Genomic DNA, 24,987 nt, shown 5'->3' with positions numbered 1-24,987 from the left:
CTGGCGGTGTTTGCGGCTGCAGCGTTCACCCCAAGATAACTCAGGGACCGCAGTGCCACCCTCACCCCAAAGTCTGCCACGAAGCGTCTCGCCCGCATTGCTATTCCCACCTTGCTCTAGTGTATGGATAGTCTTTGGAGACAGATGACGTCATTCCCTGGAGAGCGTTCTGTTTTTAGTGGTGGCGTTTCTATTTATAAAACATAGTAATTCTCCATCACCGAAAATGCCAAGTCTTAGAAAACGTGGCGTTCCTACGCGTGACGTTACGTGAACACCGGCAGCGAGCTGAAATTCTTCCTTCTAAACGGGAGAAGGGTGACATTTTGCCCCTGGGACACGGAACCACCTCGCTGGCCTCAGTGCCGTGTGGGCAGCGGCCGGAGTCTGCCCTGGGGAATTTCAGCTCCCACAGCCTCTGGCCCCGAAGGGCGCGGTGACTCCAGCTGTGGCAGCAGGTGCTTGGGAGAAGGATAAATGCAGAAGAATGTGACTCGGGGCCGGTCAGGGCTGACACGGCCACGTCCCCAGCACGGGAGGATGTCCCGGCCCCTGGCATTCCGAGTGGCCCGTCCTCCCTGGACAGCAGGGGCCGGAGGTCCCGGCTCCCCACGGATGCCCGGATTGGTCCTCAGCAGAAGGTTCGCCATCGATAAGCCAGGTGTTTCTTAAAGCTCTGAGGACAGGTGCAGAAATGCACTGATGGCCGTGAGGAGCACAGCGGGCTCGGGCAGCTGGGGCGGGCGAGGCGGGCGAGGCACACGCCTGTGACCCGTCTGGGGAACTGCGGGCCCCTGGGCACTGTGCGAGGTCTCTAAGCTCCTGGAGGGGCGTAAGCCCGAGCGACAGCGGCCGTGTCCGACCCGCGCCCACACAGACCTCTGCTCCCCCCACAGGCAGAAGGCGGACGAGGCGCAGCCTCTGGAGGGCGGCCGGTACCGCACCCACAGAAACGGCACCCTGCAGATCCACGCCACCTCACAGGACGACGCCGGCGCCTACTCGTGCTGGGTAGAGAACGCCAAAGGGAAAACCGCGGTCACCGCCAGCCTGGACGTCCGAAGTAATTCGCCCGCGTTGCTGCTTCACGGGGCCCTCGTCCCGCTAGACGACGCGCGGGGGCCCCTCCTCCGCCCCCAGCGCGTCCCCTGTGGGTGCGGGGCTGTGTCCCCGAGTGGCCTGGCGCAGTTTCACGAGGACGCGGGGTGGTCTGGGGGGCCGGCGGGGTCTGAGAATGCCCGTCTGGATATTTCCATGACTGTACTTTATTACAATGACCAATGCAAGGGAACGTCACCAGTCATCACCCTTTGAGCTGAAAAATTCCCAAGGAATTTGCAGGCGCTAAGCTTGCCCGGGGCGTGACAGGGTGGCAGTTGGGGCCTCCGTCCTCAGAATCGGGCACGGCTTGGTGCCTTTTCCCTCTTCGGAACAGTCCCGGGAAGCCGCGAATCGTCTCCCGGGCTTCACTGAAGTCCCGGTTTTGACCTCGCTCAGAGTCCTCTGCAGGGAAGCAGCAGGGGGCCTGCGGCCTTGCGGGGGTCGGGTCCCCGTGTCACGGCTGCGGCTCACGTCCGCATCCGCTTGGGCCCCTCCTCCTCCCTCCCTCCCGTCCCGTGTTGTCCGTGGTGTCCGCTTTTTCCTGTACCCCACGCCATCCGGCACGCCGCCCCCGTGGCTGCACCTCTAAAGCACTGCGTGCTCCCCTCCGACGCCTGCTTCTCCCCCGCCCTTTCGAAGTCCGCGGGGGTGATTCTCTTACACTCCACAGGGCCAGCCTACCCCAGAGCGGAGCAGCTCAGCCCGGCTCAGAGCCCGCAAGGGTGGGGCCGGGAGCCCAGCGCGTCTCCCGGGAGCCAACGTCCCCTCCGGTGCCCACAGCGGCCCGGAAGCCGCTAGTCTCCAAGATGCTCGAGTTCACGAGCCTGGTCAAGTCCTGTCCGCTGTAACGTCCACTTTATGTGTAGGGACCACACAGGGGTCGTATCCGTGAGGAGCCGGGTTTCGCACATTCACGAGGCCCATCGAGCCGGAACTGAGTGGGCGGCAGTGATGGGGAGCGTGAGCTTCGGTCCCCGCCAGACGGGTTCAAATCCCGGCTCAGCTTCTTACCAGTTAGCGGACTTCGGTGTCATTCCTTAATTTCTTTTTAGCTTTAAATTACTTTGTCTGTCAGGTGGACATATTAACAGTCACAGAATTAACAGTCACAGAATTGTTATTGTCGTTGACTCTACGTCTTAGCAGAGTCCTGGTGACCACAGCAGGTGCCGTTACGTGGTGTTATTGCTAAGTGGATTTCTGGCTCTAAATTTAGAATTAGGAGTAGGATGCTTAGTAATTCACTAAATTAATTCAGCGTGATGATGACTCCTCCATTGTGTGCCTGGGCTACCAGCCGGTCAATTTTATCGGCGCTCTGTTTTCGATCGGATCCCTCAGTAACAGGTAGATGGTGCCCACTAGTGCATAACCGTGGCACCGGAGGTCAGCCTGTGGGAGGTGGCCTCTGAGAGGGTCACAGAGCCACCAGCTGCGTCCCCAGGGTGAAGTGTGTGTCCCTCCCCCGAGGCCTTTCAGAGTGAGTGCTTCGCATTCGTAACAGCCGTGGGGACGCACTCACTCATCACACAGCCGTGGTGCCCGGTCCAGCTTGGCGTGTGGCTGTCCCTCTGCTCCGGACATCGCTCACCGCCCCTCGCTCAACGGGAAAGTCGGCAGATATGTCCTGAGCACCCGCTGTGTGTAGCTGCCCTGCAGGCGCTGGGCTCGGCCACAGAGCGTGACGGGCCAGCCCCTCCGTCCACGGCTCACCGCCATCCCTCCCCCCAGGGGCAAGGCGTCTGCACCGGGGCTCCCCTTCGCCACGGGGTTCTCAGTTAGACAGACGTGCTCACAGGAAGTCAGCCGCCTTCCCTTTTTTTGTTGACGGTGCCGTGATCACACGTCCCAAAGCAGGACCAGGAGAAACCGCGCTGTTTGCAACACCTTGAGGCATTCGCTCCCTCCCATGGTCCTGACTCCCTGAGCCCAGAACATAGTGAGGGGAGTTGCTGGGCTGTTAATTACTGCTGCCCCTCACGCCTTAGCTGTCCAGGCCGGAATGGAAAGGAGCTAGTAATGGTAGGTGACGTCGGGGTCCCAGGGTGACCAGCACGGCGTGAGATTTGACTGTTAAGTTGACGGCTGTGGCTGGTTAAACTGCAGACATTCGATAGCAAGATGGGCTGTGCCCTGTGTCCTAACCAGTGTCTTTGTTTGGTAAAAACAGATGCCACGAAACTTCGAATTTCTCCTACGAGCCCGCGCGTCCCCAAGTCACACACGCTCGAGTTGTACTGTGAGAGCCAGTGCGACTCACATTTGAAGCACAGTCTGAAGCTGACCTGGAGTAAAGGCGGTGAGGCCTTTGAAACCAACGGCACGGACGACGGCAGGTGGGTCGGTGCCTGCGACGAAAAGCAGGTATAAGAGCCCCGACACGGAGTGAAGAAATCGGTCGATCGCTTTCGGTCTCGAAGGCAACACCGAAAAGGCCCCAGGCCTGCGCGTCGCGCCTCTCTCTCCCGTGTGCCTCTCCTTGTTTCGTGACTGGTTTGCCACGTTACACGTACCCTCCCGTCGGGGTGTGACACAGACGTCACCCCAGGAGTCTGAGGCGTGCGTATCGCAGGGGGCTCACAGACTCATTGGACGGGCTGGGGGGAGGGGCCGAGAGGGGCCGCTCGTGGACCGCCGGGTTCTCAGTCACAGGGCACTCAGGTGTGACGCGGGCGTCCGGAAACCGCGGCCGCCCCTGCCAGCCACACCCGGCCCTGCATCTGCGTCCCGGGCAGGGTCTGGACCACGCTGGAGCCCCCACGGGAGAGCCGCGGCGGTGCGTGTCCACTGGTTGCGTGTCACGGGCTGCGTGTCGCAGGCTGCGTGTCGCTGGCTGCGTGTCGCTGGCTGCAAGGCGGTCCGAGGCCGCGGTCCGCGGGTTGTGTGTCATTGCGTGTCACGGGCTGGGCGGTCCCAGGGCTGGCGGCTGCGAGTCCGCCCAGCCCATCCTCTGCAGAAGGACGCAGGACACGCGGAAGGAGCGCAAGTGACCGGCGCGAGGCGTTAAGCGCGGGCAGGACCGAGGGCCGTTGCATGCCGCTGGCCAGCGTGACCTCTGGCCGCACGCGGGGCGGGGTCAGCGCGTCTCCCCCAGCAGCACCCAGCGGGGTTACAGACACAGCTGTGCTTTGTGTCTCGTCAGGCGGGAGGAGCGAACCCCAGGCCTCAGCCGGGGCGGCGGCAGCGTGGAGCAGGGGGCCGGGCGCTGGGCCCGGGCTCTGGTCCCACTGCTGTCCCCGTGGCCTTGGGCAAGTGGCTTAAGTTACATTTTATAACGTAGTTTGGTTAGAAAACGTACGTGCTTTTCCGTCACGAGGTCTCACGCGTGGACACGTCAGGCTCGTGGACAGTGCTTGGACCGGCCCAGCCTCCGACGCGCGTTCCTCAGCCCTGCGTGTGGCTCGTGTCCCCGTCTCGTTTCTGTTCCCTGCTTGGCCTCTGTTCGCACACGCGTGTGTGCGTGCGCGCGTGTGCACTGCCACCACGCAGAGCGCCGGCCCTGCCGTGGCTCGTCCTCGTTCCCGCCCGTCCTCCCCCGCACGTGTAGCCGGCAGACAGGCCGCGCCCACGCCGCCACCAGCCCCCGAGCGAGGACAGTCCCTGTCGCCCCCTCGAAGGCCACACGTCACAGCAGACGTCGTCGGCCCCGGGTGAGACCTCCGTGCCTCTGCTCACTGCTCACTCGCCCTCTTTGTCACTGCTGTCCTGGGGACTTCTGTGTGACTTCGGGGCTCCAGCCATGAAGAGACTCGCAGACCTCCGCCTTGTGGGGGATGCACCCTGTGCGGCCCAGCTTCGTAGTTCCCGTAGGAGTCTTGGGTGACACTCGGATGTGCCTCTGGCTGCCTTCGTGACCCCGCAAGTGACACGGATGTTTTTCCAGTTCTCGGTCCACAAGGAATGGGGGGAGGGGCAGCCGAGGTCTTGGGGTGGGGGAGGCGGGAGCGACGGGCAGGGGCAGGGAGGGCGTCACCAAGTCCTGCTGACGCTCCCGGTCCCCGTGTCCACATCCCCCGCTGACGACCAGCAGCTTTTACCCAGCAGACGGCAGATTTCTGATCGAGGGGCATACGGAGGGTAACGTGACGGTTCCTCCTGCGCTCCCCCCGTTCCCTGTCGTGTGGAGGGGGGTCCCCCTGACCGTTGCACCCCTGCCCCTGGATGCCGTCCGCCCGTCATGGCTCCTGCACACCTCCCCGTCAACCTCACGGAAACCGAGGGCCGGGACACCCCAGGGGGCTCCTGCAGGTGTTTGACCCACCTGCGGCTGTGAATCAGACCCGACTGTCGGGAAGAACGCAGTGGAGGACGGACGTGATGGGAAACCGTTTGCCACATGTGCACAAGTGTGACGGGGACCGTTGGTGACCACGGGCAGAGCAAGGACGCAGTCCCGTGGGAGAGACTGTGGGGCCAGAACGAGGGGTTTCGTGGTTTGGAAGGAGGAGGGTGTGATGGGGGGCGGGGGAGCCCAGGGAGAGCTCCATCCTCGTCACCAAGGAAGGCCAGAAGGGGGAGCAGGGGACGCGAAGGTGACAAAGCGTTCCATTCGGCAGGGGCCACGAGGATGGGGGGGTTGGCGTTGGGGGCATCATGCTATGCCGTGACAGACGGCTCCGTGTGACCCAGCACGGACGCCAGGGCCATCGACGTCACGTGGGCTGTCCCTGAGCGCAGGCCCGCCGGGCTCCGCATGCAAAACTCGTCACCTGCTTCACGTGTCTGCTGCTCCCGAGGACAAAGGACACGCCGCCACCCCGTTTTCAGATGAGGTGACTTAGACTCCGCACGTCCCACTGGGGGAGGGAGCCTGAAGCTCAGGCCTCTGAGGACAAGTGGCCCGTCACCGAGCCTCCGGCGAGATGCGGCCACGGCGCAGACGCTCGGGGAGACGTGGGGAGAGGCCTCCGGACCCGGGTGGACGTGGCGGCAAAGGCCGTGAGGCACGTGCGGTGACGGCGGGCGTCTTGGGGTCACCAGCCGGTGAGCACAGAGAGGGGAAGGGTGGGGGGCTGGGGACAGAGCCAGAGAACAGGTGGCAGGTGGCTCGTGAGGAGGACCCACTGACGCACCGCCGAACGGGCGCGTGACGGCGCCCCGGGCAGAGACCGGTCACGAGCCGCGAGCCCGGCGTCAGGGACGAGTGCTGGGCTGTCTCGGGCGCTGAGGACGCGTCCCAGTGCGTCCTCGTCCCCCACACGCGTCGGGGTCGACGTGCGCCAGACGCCCTCGGCTCGCGTTCGACGCAGCGGCTCCGTCCCACGTCCACAGCGCTGGTTTGGGGCCTGGACGGGGCCGGGACGTGACATCTCGGTACGTTCCCGCGGTGGCCGACGTCAGCCCCACACCGAGGACCCGCCCTGTGTGAGGAGCCGGCCGACCCTGCGGAGATGGTCGGCGTGCGCCCCGATGCGGGGCCCCGGGGTCGCCGGTCACGTGAACGGGCACGCGGCTCGGGCCTGCGCCTCGGGCTGTGCAGCCGGCCGCTGTGGCCGTGAACGAGGAAGCCGTGTCACCGCAGCCCGCAGCGCCTCCCACAGTCCGGCTCCTCGGCGTCACGTTCAGACGCCACTTACGGAGGGTCCCTCTGCCTCCGCACAGGACGCTGTTTCTCTCAGCTAAACAGCCACCTGCCGGGAACGTGTCTGGAATCCGGTGGCACCGCACTAACACGGCCGCGCGCGCAGTTAGGTTAACGTCACACGGGCCCCGCAGAAGCGGTCGTTCGCAGAAAATGTTTTCGTGTAGTGAGCTAGGCTGAAAATCAGCAAAAATGGAGCAAATGATAAAAGCTACTTCCAAGTGATTGGCAAAAAAAGAAAAGAGTGCTAGTCTCTGCCACCTAGTGTCACGGACGCCCGCGTCCCCGTGAGCAGACCCCGCCCTGTGCGGCCGGTGCGGAGGGACACGGGGAGGAAGCAGGTCCTCGGCTGCACCCCAGGCACGCGCTCGGGGACGCTGGCGGGCCACCCGGGACGCTGCCTGCGACCCCGGTGATGGCTCCCGAGACGTCTGGACGAGGGCCATCCGGGTGTGGCCCAGACGCTGCTGGTTCCGTGCACTCTCCAGACACCCGGTGACACGGGCCGTCGTCACTAACCCAGGCGTCGCCGGAAACAACCAGACGCGGACGCGGACGCGGTGGGCGGTGCTTTGGCCTCAGCGTCCAGCTGGGGCGTCCTCGGAGGGAACGCACATCACGCGAAGTGCTCGTCGTCGTCATCGTCACCATCGTCACCATTACTATTATTATTATCATTATCATTATTATTGTCGTTCCCTGATGGCGCTGGATGGGGACACGCGTTTCTGGCAGGAGTTTGTTTCGCGTGGCTGTGTCTGTCCTCGTCACGGCCGGCTTCTCCCCTGCAGGGTAACCGTGGACGGAGCTAACCTGACCGTGTCCAACGTCACTGTGGAGGACGAGGGCGTCTACGCCTGTTCAGCACAGACCGCCCTGGACAGCGTCACGGAGGAGACCCGGGTGACCGTCCTCGGTGAGTCGCGGGCGGCCCCCTCCCACTGCACATGGGTCCCCTGGTCACTTCTGCCAGCGCCGGTGTTTGAGCCCCTGCACAAGCACTGCTGGCTCGACTCGTCCGCTTAGACAGTGACCCGCTTTCAAACACTGACCCTCCTCTGCCTGCGAAGAAGGCGGCGAATGCTCGACTTCCCTTCCCTCGGGGGCGGCTCCCTTCACGGCCGAGGGAGGCAGGACGCTGCCCCCGGGACAGCTGAAGCCCGCTTGAGTTCTGGGAGCAAACGTGGAGCCGCGCCCCCCAGAGTGCGGGGGTCAGAGCGGGGGTGCTGGCGTGGGGGTCAGGACGGGTCCCGGGGGTCAGGGGTCAGGACGGGTCCCCTGGCGTTTGCACTGTGGTTGCACCCCAGAGCAAGACAGACGCTGAGGTCCGGGGCACCGGGAAGGGTGGCAGGGGCTTCGAGGGCGGATGCCAGTCCTGGGGAAAGCAGTGTGCGCCCCCCGCTGAAGCAGCCCCCCGCTATCTCTGAAGTCACCACCTGCTGGGTGTCCCTCCGTTGCCTTCCACTGTCCCCCAGCTCTCCGCCTGGTCCACCCACCCTCAGGCTTTGTTAAGCTGGTGGCTGCAGAGGGGCGGGCGTCTGTGCCCCACACCCCGTCCTGCCGGCTGGCCGTGTCTCCCCGGGGCTCGCCACACAGTGCTCTCTTGGTGACGCTAAGTTTCCTCATAAAATGTCACATTTCGGTCTTGTCATCAGGCTGTCCTCTAGAACCCTGAGTCTTTGGCAATTTTAAATAAATAGTGGCCACGATTAGATGTGCTGTTCGTATGTAGGGTCCTTACAGTTATTTGTAGGATAAAAACAGAGTTAGAGAATGCCCTCTGGGGTGGGCTGCATTTTCTCGACGGCTCCTCGGAGGTCACGTTCAGATGTTTCAGGCCAGTGTCTGGCTTTTAGATTCTCGCCCCACAGCTGACGGTGACAAACGACAGACCCGTGCACGGCTTCTGAAACGCTCCTTGACCTGGCGAATAGGTTTTAGAGCACGCACTTGACCCATTTTGATCACGTTTCTTCCTGAAGCCTGGATGTTACGCGTCCTTTAAGGCGGGGACAGTGGCCCTCGGAGCGGAGGTCGTGTTCAGGGCCGTGACGTTTGGTTGGACACCGGCCACGTTTAAAGCGGGAACATGTCCTCCAGATTGAAAACGTTTTTTGGTCACTACAAACATCTGGCAGTGGACACTCAGCGGGAGCAGGGCCGAGCCCGGGGTGGGGGGTGAGGGGACAGTGGCTGTGACACTCGTGGTCTCCTCCGGGACCTGATGGCGTCTCGGGGTGTGAGAGAGAATCGCCACCAGCCGCGGGAGGGGGGTCGTTAGGGACGAGACTTCTATTATTGTCGCTTTGCTGTAAAAGCACCACAGACACCCACGTGTGTCAGCTCTCCCTCTGGCCTCACGGCTCCGCCTTCGGGTTTCTGTCCTGACGTGTCCGTGCCACGCCCGCCCCTTCCCACACCGCATCCTGCCGCCTTTGCCAGAGCTCCGGGCCCTGCTGAGAGCAGAACCGTAATCAGCCAGAGGCCATGAGACCCGTGGGACGGGACAGGCGTGGCGGTGCCCTGAGGTGTGCGCAGCCCGGCCAGCGGAGGGCCCGGAGTGGGGCTGGCGGGGCGCCTGGGGGAGGGCCGGACGAACAAAGGCCACGGCCTGCACTCCGCTCACTGTCCCCTTGTCCCCGTTCCCTCTGATTAGATGTCCCGGACCCCCCGGGAAGCCTCCGCTTGTCCGAGAGACACAACAGGAGTGTCCGGCTGACGTGGGAGGCCGGAGACGCCCACAACAGCGACATCAGCGGTAGGGACCGCCAGGTGCCCCTTAATTACGCTCCAGGCCGGAAATGGGCCCGAAGCCCTGCTGGCCGCAGCCGGCGGGTTAGCGCGGAGCTGTACGCTCGTGCGTGGAGCTCAGGTCCCCGTGCCCATCCCCAGGCCACCCTGACCTGTCCCCTGTCCCCCCGCTAGAGTACATCATAGAGTTTGAAGGAAACAAGGTGGACCCCGGCCGGTGGGAGGAGCTGGCGAGGGTCCGGGGAGAGGAGACGACCGCCCTACTGCCCTTGGCCCCGTACGTGACGTACCAGTTCAGAGTCAGCGCCGTGAACGAGGTGGGGCGCAGCCAGCCGAGCCGGCCATCCGACCGCCACGAGACGCCTCCGGCAGGTAGGTGCCTCCCAGGCCGGCTTCCCGCGGGGCGGCGGCCTTTCTGGGAAGGAGAAAAGTACTGAGAGGGCCAGAGCGTGCGGGGGGTTTGGGTGTTCCCCGGGACAGCGTGGTCGAACCACGGGCACCCCAGCTGCGGGAGGAGCGTCCGGTGCTGGGCGGGGAGCCAGCGGGAGGCGCGTGGGCCGCGCGCTCTGTGCAGCTCCCGGTGGCCAGCGTCCTGTTGAAATCAGATACGCAGCTGAAGTTCAGTAGGGACAGTCGAGAGTTCGGCCTGTGACCGAGCGTGGGACCCGCCCCAGGCTCCTCGTCAGGTTTCCAGTGTCTCCGCCACCGCTGCCTTCACGCACCCAGTGTACTTTTTGTATCTCGATCTCTATCTAAATTCCAAAGGCACTTTTTTGTTGTTAAGACCCCAAGGAGAGTAGTCCTAAACCACGTCTCCGAATTGGCCTTGCTCCGTCAGTGTGGCCACGCCACGGGACCGCGTTTCTGCCCCTCGGTGGAAGAAATGTGCCAGGGTAGAGCTCCCCTTTGGGACTGAGGAAAAGCAGGTGGCGGCAATAACCTGCCCAGGGGCTTGTGTGAGCCAAGTGGGACTTGGCTCTAAGCTCCACACCGAGCCGTTTCTTATAAAATGGACCAAGCTCAGTGTATTTCCTGTCCCTAGATTTAGCTGCTCATGTTAATAGACGATGTTTGATCTTATCAGCTTAGAGACAAATATTCACAACATACGTTTCTGACAAAAGTCATAGAAAAAGTAAAGTAGCTTTAAAGTTAAAACGTGTTTTTAAAAAGCAGGTGTAGGGCTTTAAAAAGTAAGTTTAATATTTTAAAGAGCAGGTTTAAAAATAAGATACGTAAAGTAAACCATCTACTCGCCACTGAATAATTACATCACTCCAAGGACACTACTTTACTCCTTTAAATAAAAAAATATATTTTAAAGCCGCCTGTGAGATAATGGGTGTGATAACTAATCTTATTGTGGCATACACATATAAATAGGAAACACACGTGCATATTTATATTCATTCGTATATCAAATCATTACATTGTAACCTTAAGCTTCAGGAAAGCTGGTGGGGGGAGCGGCCTTAAATCTTTGTAGGAACTCAGCTCTAGAGTAATTAATAAGTATATAAAAGTTGTTTAAATATAGTTTTTGTGGGGGGAGGGGGGAGTGATGATTTACCCGTGGACCATGTGATAGGAAAAAAATCATCGTAATGCTTGTGACTTTCCAGCTCCGGACAGGAATCCACAGAACATAAGGGTTCAAGCCTCTCAGCCCAAGGAAATGATTATAAAATGGGAGGTGCGTATTCTTTAATGTGTTATGCGCTTCTCTATTTCTTTTTTCGTCGTTCTTTCAGGTCTGCATGCCAAGTATAACGATACAGCAGTATTTTTAAGAACAAAAAAAAAAACTTGGATATTTTATTAAATTTTATAAAGATTTTTTTGTGGATTTTAAAGATCATTTGGATTAGAATGCCGTGACGTTGAGGTTTGCAGTGGTGAATGATTTATTGGAGATTATCCAGGTCGATTTAATTGTAATCGGTTACCAAAAGTTTCAGATTCCTAATATTTTTATTATTGAGACCCTAATTTTTTCTTCCATTCCGAAAGCACCCAAACCTTTAACATTTCACTTGACTTTAGTATATGGTCTGATAAACAGTAAGCACATCAGGAGAATGACTCCCAGATAATAGCCCCCCCCCACGTCTCATTCTGACGACAGCCTCGTCACGAAAGTGTCCTCGACACCTTGTTCCAGCTGCAGAAACGGCGGCTGACGGGCGGTGTCACCGTCCCCGCCAGGACCCAGCGAAGCCAGAGGTCAGGCGTGGGTGCTGCGTCCCCCTCTCGTGTGTTAAGTTACGAATGGACTCTCCTCTTCAGATCGGGCACGCGGCCTTGACTCCGCCCCGATCACTGTCATACGTGTGTGTGTCGTGTCTCCGTGTCTTCTGTGATGGCGGATAACTTTCTCCCTCTGTGCTACGTGGACATACGTCACGAACGAGCATTTTAACCTACTGGCAAGTGGATTATCAGTCGACCAGCCTGATGAGTCATAGTCCTCCGACACCGGATTCATTGAATTTTACATAAGTGTAGGACAGTTTCGAATGTATGCTGGAATTTATTTCCACACCTCAGCCCAGGTATGATTTTTCGAGAGAATTTTAGGCGTATGAAGTTCAGTTCGATTTTTTTTCCCCTCGTTACCTCATCATGTAGCCCATACCCCCAAAATATTCAGTTAATATTTTCAAATCAACACTAGCCCTTTGTTCCCACTCCAGTGAAATTAAGTTTTACAAATTTAAAATTTGAAAAAAAAATGGATAACGCACAGTAACTCAGCATGTCGAACAGTATTATTCTCTCCTGGAACTTGTGGTCGTAAGCAGTTGCCACCACGTCGCCTCGCTAATTAATCCGTCGTCTGACGCCACGTCAGCATGTCATTCTTTCAGAGTATCTCTGTCTGACCACTTAAGTTCCACGGAAATTTCGTAAGCTGGGTGCTGCCACGACTGGGTAGGTGACGAAGACACCGCACTCTGTAATAGGCAGGCGGGGTCCTCAGGGAGGTGCCCCGTGCCCCACGAACGTCCCGTCACTCCGCACTGTGCCTGTGGGAGCAGCAGCAGCTCCTGGTCGGAGCCTCGCCCTCCAGACGGGGAGCGGACTCGGGATGCTGTGACCTCACGAGGAGGCACCTTCACTCTCCCTGCTGCCCGTCCTCAGAGGCCACTCTTTTCTTCCCCCAAAGGTGCGGGAGACTGGTCACTCGCGCCCTCTGGACAGTGTGCAGCAGTCTCTGAGGAGGAAGGACAGTGATTTCGCGGTTGCCTGACTAGAGGGTGGGGCAGTCGGCCGGGGGAGGAGCTGGCCGCACTGGCCGCACTGGCCGCACTGGCCGCTGCGTTCCTGCTGCGCCCCATCGCGCTTGCTGCTCTGAAATATCAGAGATCTAAAATTGCGGGCACACCCCGTGAAGTCTTAGGACATTTGCCCTGGTGGCGGTTTTGCGTGGGTCACCCTGTGATCAGATGCCAGACAGCTCCCAAGTGACAAGCAGACTCGGAAGGAGTCACCAGAGCCCCTCCTGGGACTGACTTACTAAAGGATTCCTGTCTCCAAGATAATGATCTGGGAGAAGAAAGTAGTTTTTAAAGAAGGATTAACAGCTCCGCTGAGCATTAGGAAGGGTTAGATGTCTGTAGTTTTTGTTTGCTTTATGTTTCATGTTTTAGCGTTGAACATGATTCAGTCGAAAGTGATGTATTGTGAGGTCCTTGGTTTATATAGGGCAGGAAAAGAACAAGGAACCAATAAATATTAACGTCTTTCTTTGCTCTCGTGGAATATACATTCTAGTTAGAGGGACAGACAATAAGCAAATACATCAGAAATAAAATAATATGTCATTTAATGAAAAATCCTATGAAGGAAAAAAAATAAGAAAAAAAATACACAGAGCCCACTGTGGCCTGATCAGTAAAATAATTATGTCAGAATGATTTCCACTTGACATTTCCTGTTCTTAAGCATATATTTATGTTAAGTTTGAGAGTCAATTAAATAGCAAATTTCTAATCTCAGAGACACAACCCCAAAAAAAAACCTGAACCCACTAGAGTTTGGCAATAGGAACGTCTTCAGTTGCCTGACGGCGTGGTCACAGCCGAGGGGTCCCACTCCCAAGGCCCCAGATCTTATCATTTCTGTCGCAAGTACGAGAAGAAACCCGCCCGCTTTAGGATGAAGTCGGGGCAGCAGGACAGCGTGTCCCGTTTCCAGATCGGTCGTCACAACCCCGCCTTGTCCTGGGTCTCTTCGACAATACGCTAGGAGAACAGGCTCCTCCTCTAGAAAATTAAACACGGCAAGTTTCGCCAGCCATTCCACGGGGTCCTCAGGCCCCCGGAAGGACCTGCGGGGACCCACCTAGACACCCTCTTTCCTAGAGCCTGGTGCCCAGACGCAGGTTCTCGAGGGGACGGGCTGGTGGCCTTCGTCCCTGCGCTGCCCGAGGTCCCCTGGGGCCCGCTCTGCGCTGGGGCTTGTTTGAGAATTTGCTGAGGTTCTGCCGTCCGTTCTCTGAGCACCAAACACAGCGCGTGGCTGATGCTGCGGGCGTCGGAGGACGGCCCTTTAGGTGACGTCTTTCCCGAGAGTGTCGCCGACGGTGGCGCCGTCTATTTTAAAATGCCCCAGAGAGCTTCGCGGAACACGCCTGCTTTCCTTGGAGCAAAGCACGCGGCCTCTGAACCGCACGCCTCGCACACGCGTGCTGCCGTGCCTGGGGCCCTCGCAGTTCCGGGGCGCAGTGTGGAGCTGAGAACCCGGGGCCCGAGCCGTCTGGCCCACGCGGCCGCGGGTGGCTTCACGTCCGCATCGGGGTGCGAGCCATCGGGGCACCGTGTTCCAGTGAGCGCGGGAGCAGCCCCCGGCCGTGGGACGTCCCAGAAGGCTTCGTTTCCCTTCGATTTTTCTTCTCCCAGCTAATGCAAGTGTTCGCCTTGGGATGGACATAACCCTGCATTTCTTTTGCTCGCAAACACTGTGCTGTCAACTCTACTCCGACCAACGCCTCTAATGAGTATTTTAGTCGCTCAGATTGGGTCAGGAAGCACCGCAGATTCCGCAGAAACGCGGCACGTGACCCTGTTGCTCCAAACTCACATGCAGATAAACGCACGGCTTAAGGAGTGAGCCTCGCACCCTCGGACCAGAATCGCATTTTTAACGTGTTTCGCGTAACCGATTTGTTTAAATGCACGTTCCCATTTTTGCAGAAATAAGTAAGTTGGTTGACATCCCATTCATGGTTTTCGAATCAAAGTATTTCTCCATTAAAAATGGAGCTAGAAATCCCTCCCCTCAACTGCGCTCTACATTAAATAGAGCGTGTCTGTGTGGGGAGGCGGCTTCTCTTAAAGGAAGGCAGAGTGTCGGGGAAGGCGGAGCTGACTTTACTGCAGGCAGAGCCCACGTCTGGTCCAGAGATGCAGACACAGGCCACCCTCCTCTGTCGGAGGGGAGGTGGGGACGGACAAGTCAGGCGGAGGGGAGTTCTGCCGAGGACGGCGGGGAGACCCCGTTCACAGCCAGGGGACGTCCTTGGCGTCCGCCGGTTCTTTGGGTAAAGAAGTAGAATGTGAAAGGGAGCATAAGAAAAGCTGAAGCCCGTGCGGGTTTCCTAGTGAAGCGTTCCACGGGGGCAGCAAGGCGTGGTGTCAAGGGCGCGTGTCCTCCCGGCAGCCAAGCTGCGGGGGGTTCTTACGAGTTGGGGGGCTGAGCTGCGGGGGTTCTGCGGTTGGGGGCTGAGCTCGCGGGGAGTTCTTGCGAGTTGGGGCTGAAGCTGTAGAGGTTCTTACGATTGGGGAGGCTGAGCTGTGGGGTTCTTATGAGTTGGGGAGCTGAGCTCGTATCACTTACAAACTGGAAGACAGGGACGAGGGGCTCCGCAGCCATTTCCAAAGCAAAGCGGGGATCGAGCCCCTCCGGACGCGGCCTCCGCTGCGGCGTCCCCGTGGCCCGGGCGGCTGTCCTCGTCCCCGTCCCCGACGCGGCATCCTGCGACCCCGCGCGTCTGTCTGCCGTTTCAGCCGCTGAAGCCCATGGAGCAGAACGGGCCGGGGCTGGAGTACAGGGTGACCTGGAAGCCGCAGGGGGCCCCCGTGGAGCGGGAGGAAGAAACCGTCAGGAACCACACGTTGCGGGTGATGACGTCCAGCGTCTACGCCCCGTACGAGGTCCAGGTCCAGGCCGTCAACCACCTGGGCGCCGGCCCCGCACCCCAGGCCGTGGTTCTCTACTCCGGGGAGGACTGTGAGTGACGCCCTGGGCTCCGCCCCGGCCCTGGCCCCGGCTGCAGAGGGCTGCGGAGAACCGTCGCCCTGGCTCCCGCGTCGTCAGCCGCGGGACGGGGGATCGGGAGAGGGGGGTGGGGCGGAATGTGCGGAAAGCTTCGATTTTCCTAAACTTCCCAGGACAGCTGTTTCTACGTGGAAAATCAGTCCCGTCGGCTAAGCAGCACGGTCGTCCTCAGGCTTCTGGTCCCATTTGTCTCCGTGCGGCAAAGGCCGTGTGACGGTCCCCTGCCGCCGTGCCCGGGGCGTGGCCGTCTTCGGCCTTTCCGACGCCCGTGAGCCAGGCCCAGATCGTGCCGCGGCGTCACACGCACACGCAGACACACGCCCGGGGCTCCGGGGTGCCGGTGACGTCGCAGTCAGACGTGCTGGCACCATAGCGGCTGTCGCGGGAGTGTCCCTCGGCCCGCGGCGCCCACGGTCATGTTTAGACACGAGGGGGGAGAAGGTAGAGACGGTGAAATGACAGCGACACTCACTGTCGTCCACGTTCTCCCTCCGACCCGAGACGGCAGCCCTGGCCACCGCGGGTCCCCGGGGGGAGCGCCCCGCATTGTGGGCTGGGGGCGACCCGCCTTCCGGGGCTGCCCGGCCAGGCTGAGAACAGCACCCGGCGCACGGCGCGTTCCCGGCTGCCGCTGGCTGTGAGCGGATCAGCTCAGCAGCGTCCCGAGTGACGTTAGCTGCGTTGCGGGTCTGGTCACCTGCTGCCGAGGGCGGCGCCACGGCCCCAGCCTGTCCGGGTTTCTCCAAAGCCGGTCGCTCTTTCCCGCTCCACAGACCCCGACGCGGCCCCCGAGATCCGGGGGGTGGACGTCATCAACAGCACGCTGGCTAAAGTGACCTGGTCGGCGGTGCCGAAGGACAGCGTCCGCGGACACCTGAGAGGATATGAGGTTTGCGTCGGAGCCCCCGGTCCTCGCCGCCGGGCGAAGCCCTTTCCTGCACGCCGGCCCCGATCTCGGAAGACGAGCAGAGTGCCCGCCACGTGGCCGACTCGCCGAACGGTTCTTGTGTTCGCTGCAGATAAACTGGTGGAAAACGAAGAGCCTGCTGGATGGACGGACGCTCCCCAAGCGAGTAAACGTGCTGCGGTTTTCGGGGCCGAGAAACTCCGGGATGCTGCCGTCCCTCGAGGCCTTCAGCGAGTTCCACGTGACGGTCTCGGCCTACAACTCCAGGGGCGCCGGCCCCGAGAGCGAGCCCCACGCCTTCCGGACACCCGAAGGAGGTGAGTGGGGGCGCGGGCGGCCTCCCCAGGGCCGACACGAGCGTCTCCCCCCAGCAGCGTGAGCGCAGACTCCACGAGCTGGCCGCTCACTGCCTGTGAGAAAGCGATACTCACGGGCCTCCTTGAAACCCTGCCGATGCCTGAGTGTCTGCCCTTGGCCCTGTGTTTCCCAGTTCCTGGCCAGCCCGCCTTCCTCAAGGTCGTCCAGATCGACAAGGACACCGCCACCGTGTCCTGGGGACTGCCTCAGAAGCTGAACGGAAACTTGACTGGCTACGTGCTGCAGTACCAGATAAGTACGCAGATGTTTCTGTGGAGTCACCCAGTCATAGTTCCGTTTGTTTTTTTTGGCTGAGGATTTGGCTCGCTATGCTGAGGGTCCGATGATGATGGTTTGCAGGCCACCTACTTCCCGACAGCACAGCACCCGTAAGCTGGCTCGGAGGAGCCTCCGGGCACTGCCTGTTTTTATAAAGAAAAAAGTTATTGGAACACGGCCGTGCGCGTTCATTTTCACGTGTCTGTACCTGTTTCTCACTGCAGTGGCCAAGTCGAGTAGTGTGACAGAGGTTGCATGGGCCACACAGGCTGAAAGTCACCATCTAGTCCTTTTCCGAAAGGTTTGCCAAAGTCTGTTTTAGAAGAAAATCAGTATGCCAGCGGGTACCAAAAAACATAGTTTCGTATTTTTTATCAGAGACCTTGAGCCAGTTACTAGCCCTAGGTCTAGGCAAGGTGCTTATCCTTACGAAACCTCGGTTTCCTCACGTATGTTATAGTCACAATAATTACGTCGGCCTCAGAGTTAAACGAGTCGATGGCTCGGAGTGATTCAGATGGCGCCTTGCGCACCACGAGCATCATAGACGCAGAAGTCAGAGACAGCGTCGCTCGGGTCATCACGACTGTGACTCACGGGGAACTGTCCTTTGTGCCCTCAGTAAATGACACCTACGAGGTCGGAGAACTGAATGCCGTCAACATCACGAGCCCCTCGAAGCCCAGCTGGCACCTCTCGAACCTCAGCCCCGCGACCCGGTACAAATTCTACGTGCGGGCTTGCACGTCCCGGGGCTGCGGCAAACCCCTCACCGAGGAGAGCCTCACGGCGGGTGACGGCAGTAAGTAGCGGGGGGCTCCACGCGTGCACGCGGCGAGCCTTCCCGACCCCGTGGCAGGGACCCACGCGCGCGCCACCATAAACCGGCACGATCGCGCCTCGGTCTGCACCACCGATGTCGGTGCAGAATTTATCTATCTCGTTTGTCAAGTTCACATCGACTCGATTTGTGGGTTTCTACGGCAACAGCAATCGAGCTATATCGCTTTAGAGAGCATAAGGTCAGGGACCTTCGTTTTACTTAATTAGCTCAGGGGACCCAAGGCCGGGAAGCTGTCCGTAAGGTGCGGGGAAGGATAGTTTTCTTTCGGAAATGTTTCTGCCTGGCAGATACTTGTCTCTCCCGGCAGACATTCTGCAACACGGATCTGACACGCTCTACTCCGTGTCCCGACTCACAGACACGCAGACTCGTGCATCCGTTTTATTTTGTCGTCTGCTGGTTGATGCCAGATAACTGGCTTAAGAACAGCCCGTCAGTCTGTGGTTTCAGTTATATAATTCTCCTAATTCAGTTGCACTTTAAAAAATCATTTCCGACTCAGAGCCGTCTCCCTCCCCGAATCGTTTTGGGAACTAGGATTTTAGCGGCGTTTTGCTGGGCTTTCTGTAACATCGGTGGGACATCGGAAGACGAACAAGGGGGTAGAATGAGGGAAACGACTCAGAGGAACCACGTGCTTCCTGATGAGTCATAAAGAGGGCGTCCGTGCGGTTCAAGCCGGTCGGACCTGGCAGGATTGGTGCGGGGCGGCGGGAAGCAGAGGGGCCTTTGCTGATCACGTGCTTTACGTCAGGCGCTCTTTGGGATGCTTTTCCACATTTCCGATGAGAAAAAAGGTAGACTCGATGGGAACAGAGAAAATAGTGGCGGGGAAGATGAAGTCGTGTGTCATTTATGAAAACACACGTTGACACGTATTCGCGTCTGTGAGGGGCCGAGACGCCCGCGTGTCCGCCCGTGCACGCTCACGCCCTGACTTCCACTCACCGCTCTGGCCGCCTCTCACGGCCCCTTCGCATCCGACTAACGCGGGGCTCGTGTTTCCCTCAGACTCCTAAGTGCTCAGGACCCCCTTCCACGGGCAATAGTTCCTCCCGGGGGAGCCCACAGTTCACCCTCAAGGACGAATTAGACACCGAGTGAGATGAGGAACCTGTTTACCTCCTCACGGAAGTTCCACTTAAAGACAGCGATGGAAAACTCTCTAGTAACTAAGAGCATCTCATTTCTCGAGAGTTCACACGGGCATCACGTGTTCAGGGCAAAGACACGAGGCGAGAGCAGCCGTCATCTCGACATTGCGGCCCCCGTGTTTTTGAAAACAGAGTCGAAGGCCCGGGAGGGTTGCTGTTTCCATGGAAACAAGGCCCGAGCACGATGAGCCCGGCTGTCCCCTCTCACCAGCCCCGCCCCTGAGGACACTGTGCCACAGGTGGCCTGGCTAGAGTCACGCGGGCCAGCGGGACCGAGGTCGTGGGGCAGGGGGCCTCGGTCACGTCCACGCTGGACGAGTTGTTTTCGGAGGACGGGCAGTGCCGTGCGTGTGATTTTGTAAGCGACGCTGCAGCCTCTCTGCAGATGCGAGATGTAGCCCGAGGGCCTCACGGCCAGCATCTCCCGTCACACGCGTCAGGAGTTCGAAGCCCCCTTACTGATCCGTCTCCGCTCTTTCTCAGGAATCCCTGTTTTCAGTGACCCAGCAGCGTCCCCTCCCCCAGCCCACCCTGCTGCCGGCGTGTCCCGCCACGCTCGCAGGAAAGACACCGCAGCCCCTTTTCCTACTGGTCTTGAGCACGATCTTTGAAAAAAGAAACACATACATTTTTTTCACTGAAGCGATACATCTTGATATCACTAAACACGCCAGAAATGATAACTGCGGTGCCCGTGGGGATGTGTTTCCGCGCACCCCCCTTCTCCGTGCTCGGCTGGAGTCCCCGGCATCTCTTCAGAGACTGGGGTCTCATGCGCCAGCATTTTTTTCTGGCGATTTCCTGGTCGTCACTCTGATTTTCACGTGGCTCACATTCCATAGTCCAGGCGGAAGAAGAAGATGGAGTTAATCAGAAATATTCTTTCTGTGCCGTTACTAGTTTGAATGAAACACTCGCTCTGCTCTTTTTCAAAAGCTTATGCTACTTACTGTTATATTAATATTTCTGATTTTCAAAGGCAGAATTAATTGCATTCTGTTTCAGCGGTGCTCAATCTTAATGGCTTTGCTCAGCTAATGTCACCGGCTTCGTTTCTTCCATGGTGCCATGTTTTAGTGAAGCTCTCGTGTTATCAGTAACTATATAATTGATTTCTAATCTGTGATAAAATGTTATAGCTAAATTTTAACATATAACAAAGTATACCCATTTGAAACAGAGTTTCCCAACCCCTAATATTCGCAACACGGGATATATTTTATCTTCCGTATAAATCTTTAGTATTTTCTGGTTTGTATCTATTCTATCGAGTTGATTCTAGCAAAATACCTGAGAAAATATTTTAGATATTTTGTTGTGAGATTGGAAATTACATGTGTCTTTGCTTACACTTGACTCATTTTTATCTGTGACCATGAGATTCTGTAGTTGATATATTGGCATATTCATGGTTTTTTTTTTTAAGAAAAGTGTCTCTCACAACATTCTCAAAATGTCAGTGCATTTCATGTACATGTGCCTATAAACCTGCATGTGATGTAGCTTAAGTTTCTACAGATTTCATCTGTTTGACACGTGATCGTATCGTGATGCCACGCATCAGTATTCAAGGAGAAGACCCAGACAAAGATGAGTAACACGGAGTTGAAATGTCACGTGCTTTAATTTAAAGCCACGGTGGCCACACCGTTCCCTGCTGGGATTGGCAAAGTTCACATTGCACAAAATGACATCGTGTGATTTTTTGAAGTCTGTGTTTGGTTTTGAATTATTCACACGAACAGGCATTTATAGTGCCATTTCATCGTGCATATCATCTTAAAAGGGCAGGCATTTATAGTGCCATTTCATCGTGCATATCATCTTAAAAGGGCACGAATTAAGTTAATTTCATTGACTGAGTTTCAGTATATTATAAAAGGAAAATCTTAAAATGTTGATTTTATTGCTCTCCTGATCATTCAAGAACTATCTGAGGGTAAAAATGCCACAAGTAGCTCTCGTATTCATCTGAAATAGCACTATATGTATATAGATATTTTATTTTTCATGTCCTGCTTTTCAGTGGTGCCTATTGACATGATTTAACTGTGTGCATTTCTCAGGTAAAGGTCTCGGGAAGCTGTCCGGAGGAGTAAATCTCACTCAAAAGCTCCACCCAGTAGAGGTGTTTGAGCCGGGAGCTGACCATGTAGTTCGCCTGTCGACTAAGAATTGGGTGGATAACAGTAGCATTTTCGAAGACGTAATCGAGGCGAGAGGGAGAGGTGAGACGCGAGGCCGCGCGGGGCGCGCCAGGCGCCCCCTCCGCGCCCCGTCGACCACTTATCCGCGCGGGGCGGCGCCAGACGCCCCCTCCGCGCCCCGTCGACCACGGACCCGCGCAGACTTCCCGCGTTAGAGGGAAAGCACATGGAGGCCGCTCCTGTAAAAACGATCGTTTCAGTTTCTTTCGGCCCAGCGTTTTAAAACCACGAAAAGGAAAAACGTTCTACAAAGGTCCAGCTCCCCTTCCTGTTTCTGCCGTGTGTGGCTGCCTAAACACGTCCCCGCTCATTAACATGCGAATAACAAAAAAACTAAAAAGCAAAACAACCAGAACCCGGCGACGCCATGGCAACCTGCGGTAACCATGGCAGCCAGCGGTAACCACGGTAACCCACGGTAACCATGGCGTCCTGCGGTAACCAAGGCAACCCACGGTGACCAGGGCATCCTGTGGTAACCACAGTGGTCTGTGACCAGGGCGGCCTATGGTAACCATGGCAGCCTGCGATAACCAAGGCAGCCCGTGGTGACCGAGGCAGCCCACGGCGACAGGGCATCCTGCAGTAACCGAGGCGGCCTGTGCTGCTGCTGCTGCTGCTCTTGCTGCTGCTGCCGGGCTAACCTCACCCGCCTGCACCCTCCTCTCTGGGTTCCATCCTCAGAACCAAATGCGACCGGACAGGGCCCTTTCCAAATAAAGCCTGGACACCGATCAGTGTCCTCCCCACGAAACATCCTTCCAGTCACGTGCCCTGAGGGTCACTCGGGGGGACCACAAAACTGACGCTCTCGTGTGTGTTTGAAAGCGATGTTGAACTCGCCCCGAGGGGCGTCGTCCGGGGGCTGCCTCGTGCATCGAGCGTGTGCCTCCTCTCTGTGCGGCAGGGTACGCTGGCCTGTACGATGACATCGCCACGCAAGGCTGGTTCATCGGGCTGATGTGTGCTGTCGCGGTCCTCACGCTCACGCTGCTGACCGTGTGCTTCGTGAAGAGGAACAGAGGTGGGAAGTACTCAGGTAACGCCTGTCACTCTGTGTACGGGGACTGGGGTCGCGGCACACACGGAAGCAGCCCGAGGCTCTTCGATGGCGAAGGGAGTGCTACGTGTGTACTATGGAATATCGCTCAGCTGTCGGAGACGAGATCCTGCCGTCTGTGACAGCGTGGACGGACCTTAGGGGTGTCATGCTAAGTGAAATATGTCAGACAGAAAAGGACAAGCACCACGAGATCTCCCCCAACTGTGGGATGTAGAACAGAAAGCAACAGACGAATAAAGTTGTCTTTTAATATTCATTACATGGTGTCTTCTGAGAGGCTCTCTTCAGAAACGTCTCGTTTTTCTAGTGACACCTTCAAATCAGATTTCTATTAGCATATTAGGTGAGGGACAAAGTATTCCTGTATTAACTAACCAAAGGCAGTATGTGGCCTAGAGGAGGGGCCCCTCTCCTCAGGCCAGGGACCGGTACCGGTCCAGTCCGTGGCCTGTTAGGACCCAGGCCGCACAGCAGGTGGTGAGCGGCGGGCCACCAAGCCAGGCTCCATCTGTGTCTGCGGCCGCTCCCCGGCGCCGGCATCACCGCCTCAGCCCCGCCTCAGCTCGTCAGGCCTTAGATGCTCACAGGGCCGCCGGGCCCTGTGTCTGCAGGGTTGGGGACCGCTGGAGAGCCCCGCATGCAGGCGGTTGCCCACTAACTAGTTATTAGTGCTTAAGACAGGGTCTGACCAGACTGACGATGCTTCCGAGCTTCTTTTATTCGTAAAATCGCAGAGATGTTGAAAAGTCTTATTTCTAAGTCGCACACGTGGACGGGCCCATTCACGGCTGCCTCTCTCCACATTCATGACGCAGGGACTGTTCTGCTCCAGTGCGTTCTGATGGCCTGCCCGCCGGTCACCTGCGTGAGCGGGAACCACAGCGGGCACTGCGCTTGTGACCGTGACGACATTGCCTTGAATTAAATAAATAAAAACCATCCGAGTTAATACGATGGTTGTCTTCACTTTAGTTTCATTCAATTTCCAAGCTCATCTTTTTCCGATAAATATATTGTGTTGGTGCTATTTTTTTCTTAGTATTCAGGATGGACGCTTTTATATTGGGGGAAAGATTTAGATCCCACTGAGTGTATTCTGATGAGGTTCAGATTAGTGAAAGTTCATTGACTTCTGACTCATTCAGCAAATATTAGTGGGAGCCCATTATATATTTTGAGCAAACAAACAAGCATAATTTCAAAATTTTTGTAAAATTACATGGAAAATTTATGTAATTATACACCTCATTTTTCCCTACGGAGACTGAATCATTATGAATTAGATTTTCACGGACTCACAGTGTTCTGGGTGATTGACTGGAAGATCACAGAGAGCCAGCATTCCCTTTCGAGTGTCCCCCACCGGTCACTGTGAAGTGCGGCCCCATCCAAATTCTAAAAGAGCTGCTCAAACGATGCCCTTGAAGGAGAATGAGGCCATCGCTTCACCCTGCAGGACAGCAAAGTGACACCCTTCCCCCCCGGGTGTCTGCGAGCAGCCCAGGGCCACGCGAAAGGCTGACGTCAAGGGTCACAGTCGACCCGCGTGATGATTTTGGGGCAATTCTGAGGAAGAGGAAGCGGGAAACGACCAAACGTTGACTCTCGCTGTCCAGTTTAGCGACGTAGAGCTGGTGCGAGCCTCTGGCACCGTCAGGGCGGTTCGCGCAGTGACAGGCGTGTCGGTCACCGACCTGCTGGCGCCGCAGCCAAGCGAGACTCCCAGCGGGTCTCGTCATCCCGTGGTCGCAGGTGGCCGCGGCAGGGTCTACTGCGTGGCGGCTCTCATGATAGCGGGGGACCCACACGTCCGTTTTGTCCTTACAGAGATTTCGGACGGGCTGTAGGTCCAGCCACAGAAAGCGTGGGCCGCCCGCACCGGCGGGGCGAGCAGGGCTGTGGGATCGGCCGTGTCTCGCCTCGGCCGGTACGTTTTTTTGTTACGTGCATGACTTTCTCCTGCGTTTTTCTTGTCAGTGAAAGAAAAGGAAGACCTGCACCCAGACCCAGAGGTCCAGTCAGGGAAAGACGAGACCTTCGGCGACTACAGGTAAACGTGGCAGTCACCTGCGCTGGGGCGGAGCGTGTCCCGGGTCACGGGCGTGGCCGCACGGCGCACGTGCTCGTTCTCAGAATCGGGTCCCCGGGCCTGGCGGGACGGCAGCCGGCGTCCCGCGTGTGGGCCGGGGCGTCTGGACGATGCGGGAGGCGTCCTGTGAGCGTCGGGCAAGGGCAGTTCTGTCAGGTGACCGTCTCTTGGCTTACCTAAGCGTCTTCAGCATGGCTGCCGTGAGCCCAGGGGGGGCTCCGTTTACCTCCACACCCAGGTGTCCCGTGCACCTGCTGTGTGCGCCTGCGAAGGTGAGCAAGGCGCACACCGTGTCCCCCCGCGGACCTGGCCCGCGGAAGGCAGACTGCGCCATGTTCATGACTGGGATCAATTAAGTACGATGACAAAGCAGAC

General features: G+C 57.9%; 1 protein-coding gene across 1 annotated transcript in view; it reads left to right on the top strand.

Moving 5' to 3' along the window:
* CHL1 (cell adhesion molecule L1 like) overlaps window positions 1–24,987 on the top strand; it is a 64,944-nt gene that overhangs the window by 38,337 nt on the left and 1,620 nt on the right. The window contains exons 12-25 of the mRNA XM_039836824.1: window positions 897–1,063; window positions 3,272–3,437; window positions 7,474–7,598; window positions 9,339–9,440; window positions 9,608–9,805; window positions 11,056–11,126; window positions 15,442–15,664; window positions 16,486–16,601; window positions 16,732–16,936; window positions 17,110–17,232; window positions 17,878–18,057; window positions 21,320–21,481; window positions 22,368–22,499; window positions 24,501–24,573. Coding sequence (XP_039692758.1) covers window positions 897–1,063; window positions 3,272–3,437; window positions 7,474–7,598; window positions 9,339–9,440; window positions 9,608–9,805; window positions 11,056–11,126; window positions 15,442–15,664; window positions 16,486–16,601; window positions 16,732–16,936; window positions 17,110–17,232; window positions 17,878–18,057; window positions 21,320–21,481; window positions 22,368–22,499; window positions 24,501–24,573 — 2,043 coding nt within the window. The remainder of the gene's footprint in view (window positions 1–896; window positions 1,064–3,271; window positions 3,438–7,473; window positions 7,599–9,338; window positions 9,441–9,607; window positions 9,806–11,055; window positions 11,127–15,441; window positions 15,665–16,485; window positions 16,602–16,731; window positions 16,937–17,109; window positions 17,233–17,877; window positions 18,058–21,319; window positions 21,482–22,367; window positions 22,500–24,500; window positions 24,574–24,987) is intronic.

This window comes from Pteropus medius, unplaced genomic scaffold (assembly GCF_902729225.1).
Source record: "Pteropus medius unplaced genomic scaffold, Ma_sr-lr_union100, whole genome shotgun sequence".
Lineage (NCBI taxonomy): Eukaryota > Metazoa > Chordata > Mammalia > Chiroptera > Pteropodidae > Pteropus > Pteropus medius.
The sequence above is the reverse complement of the archived record's forward strand: the minus strand, read 5'-3'. Positions and strand labels throughout refer to the sequence as shown.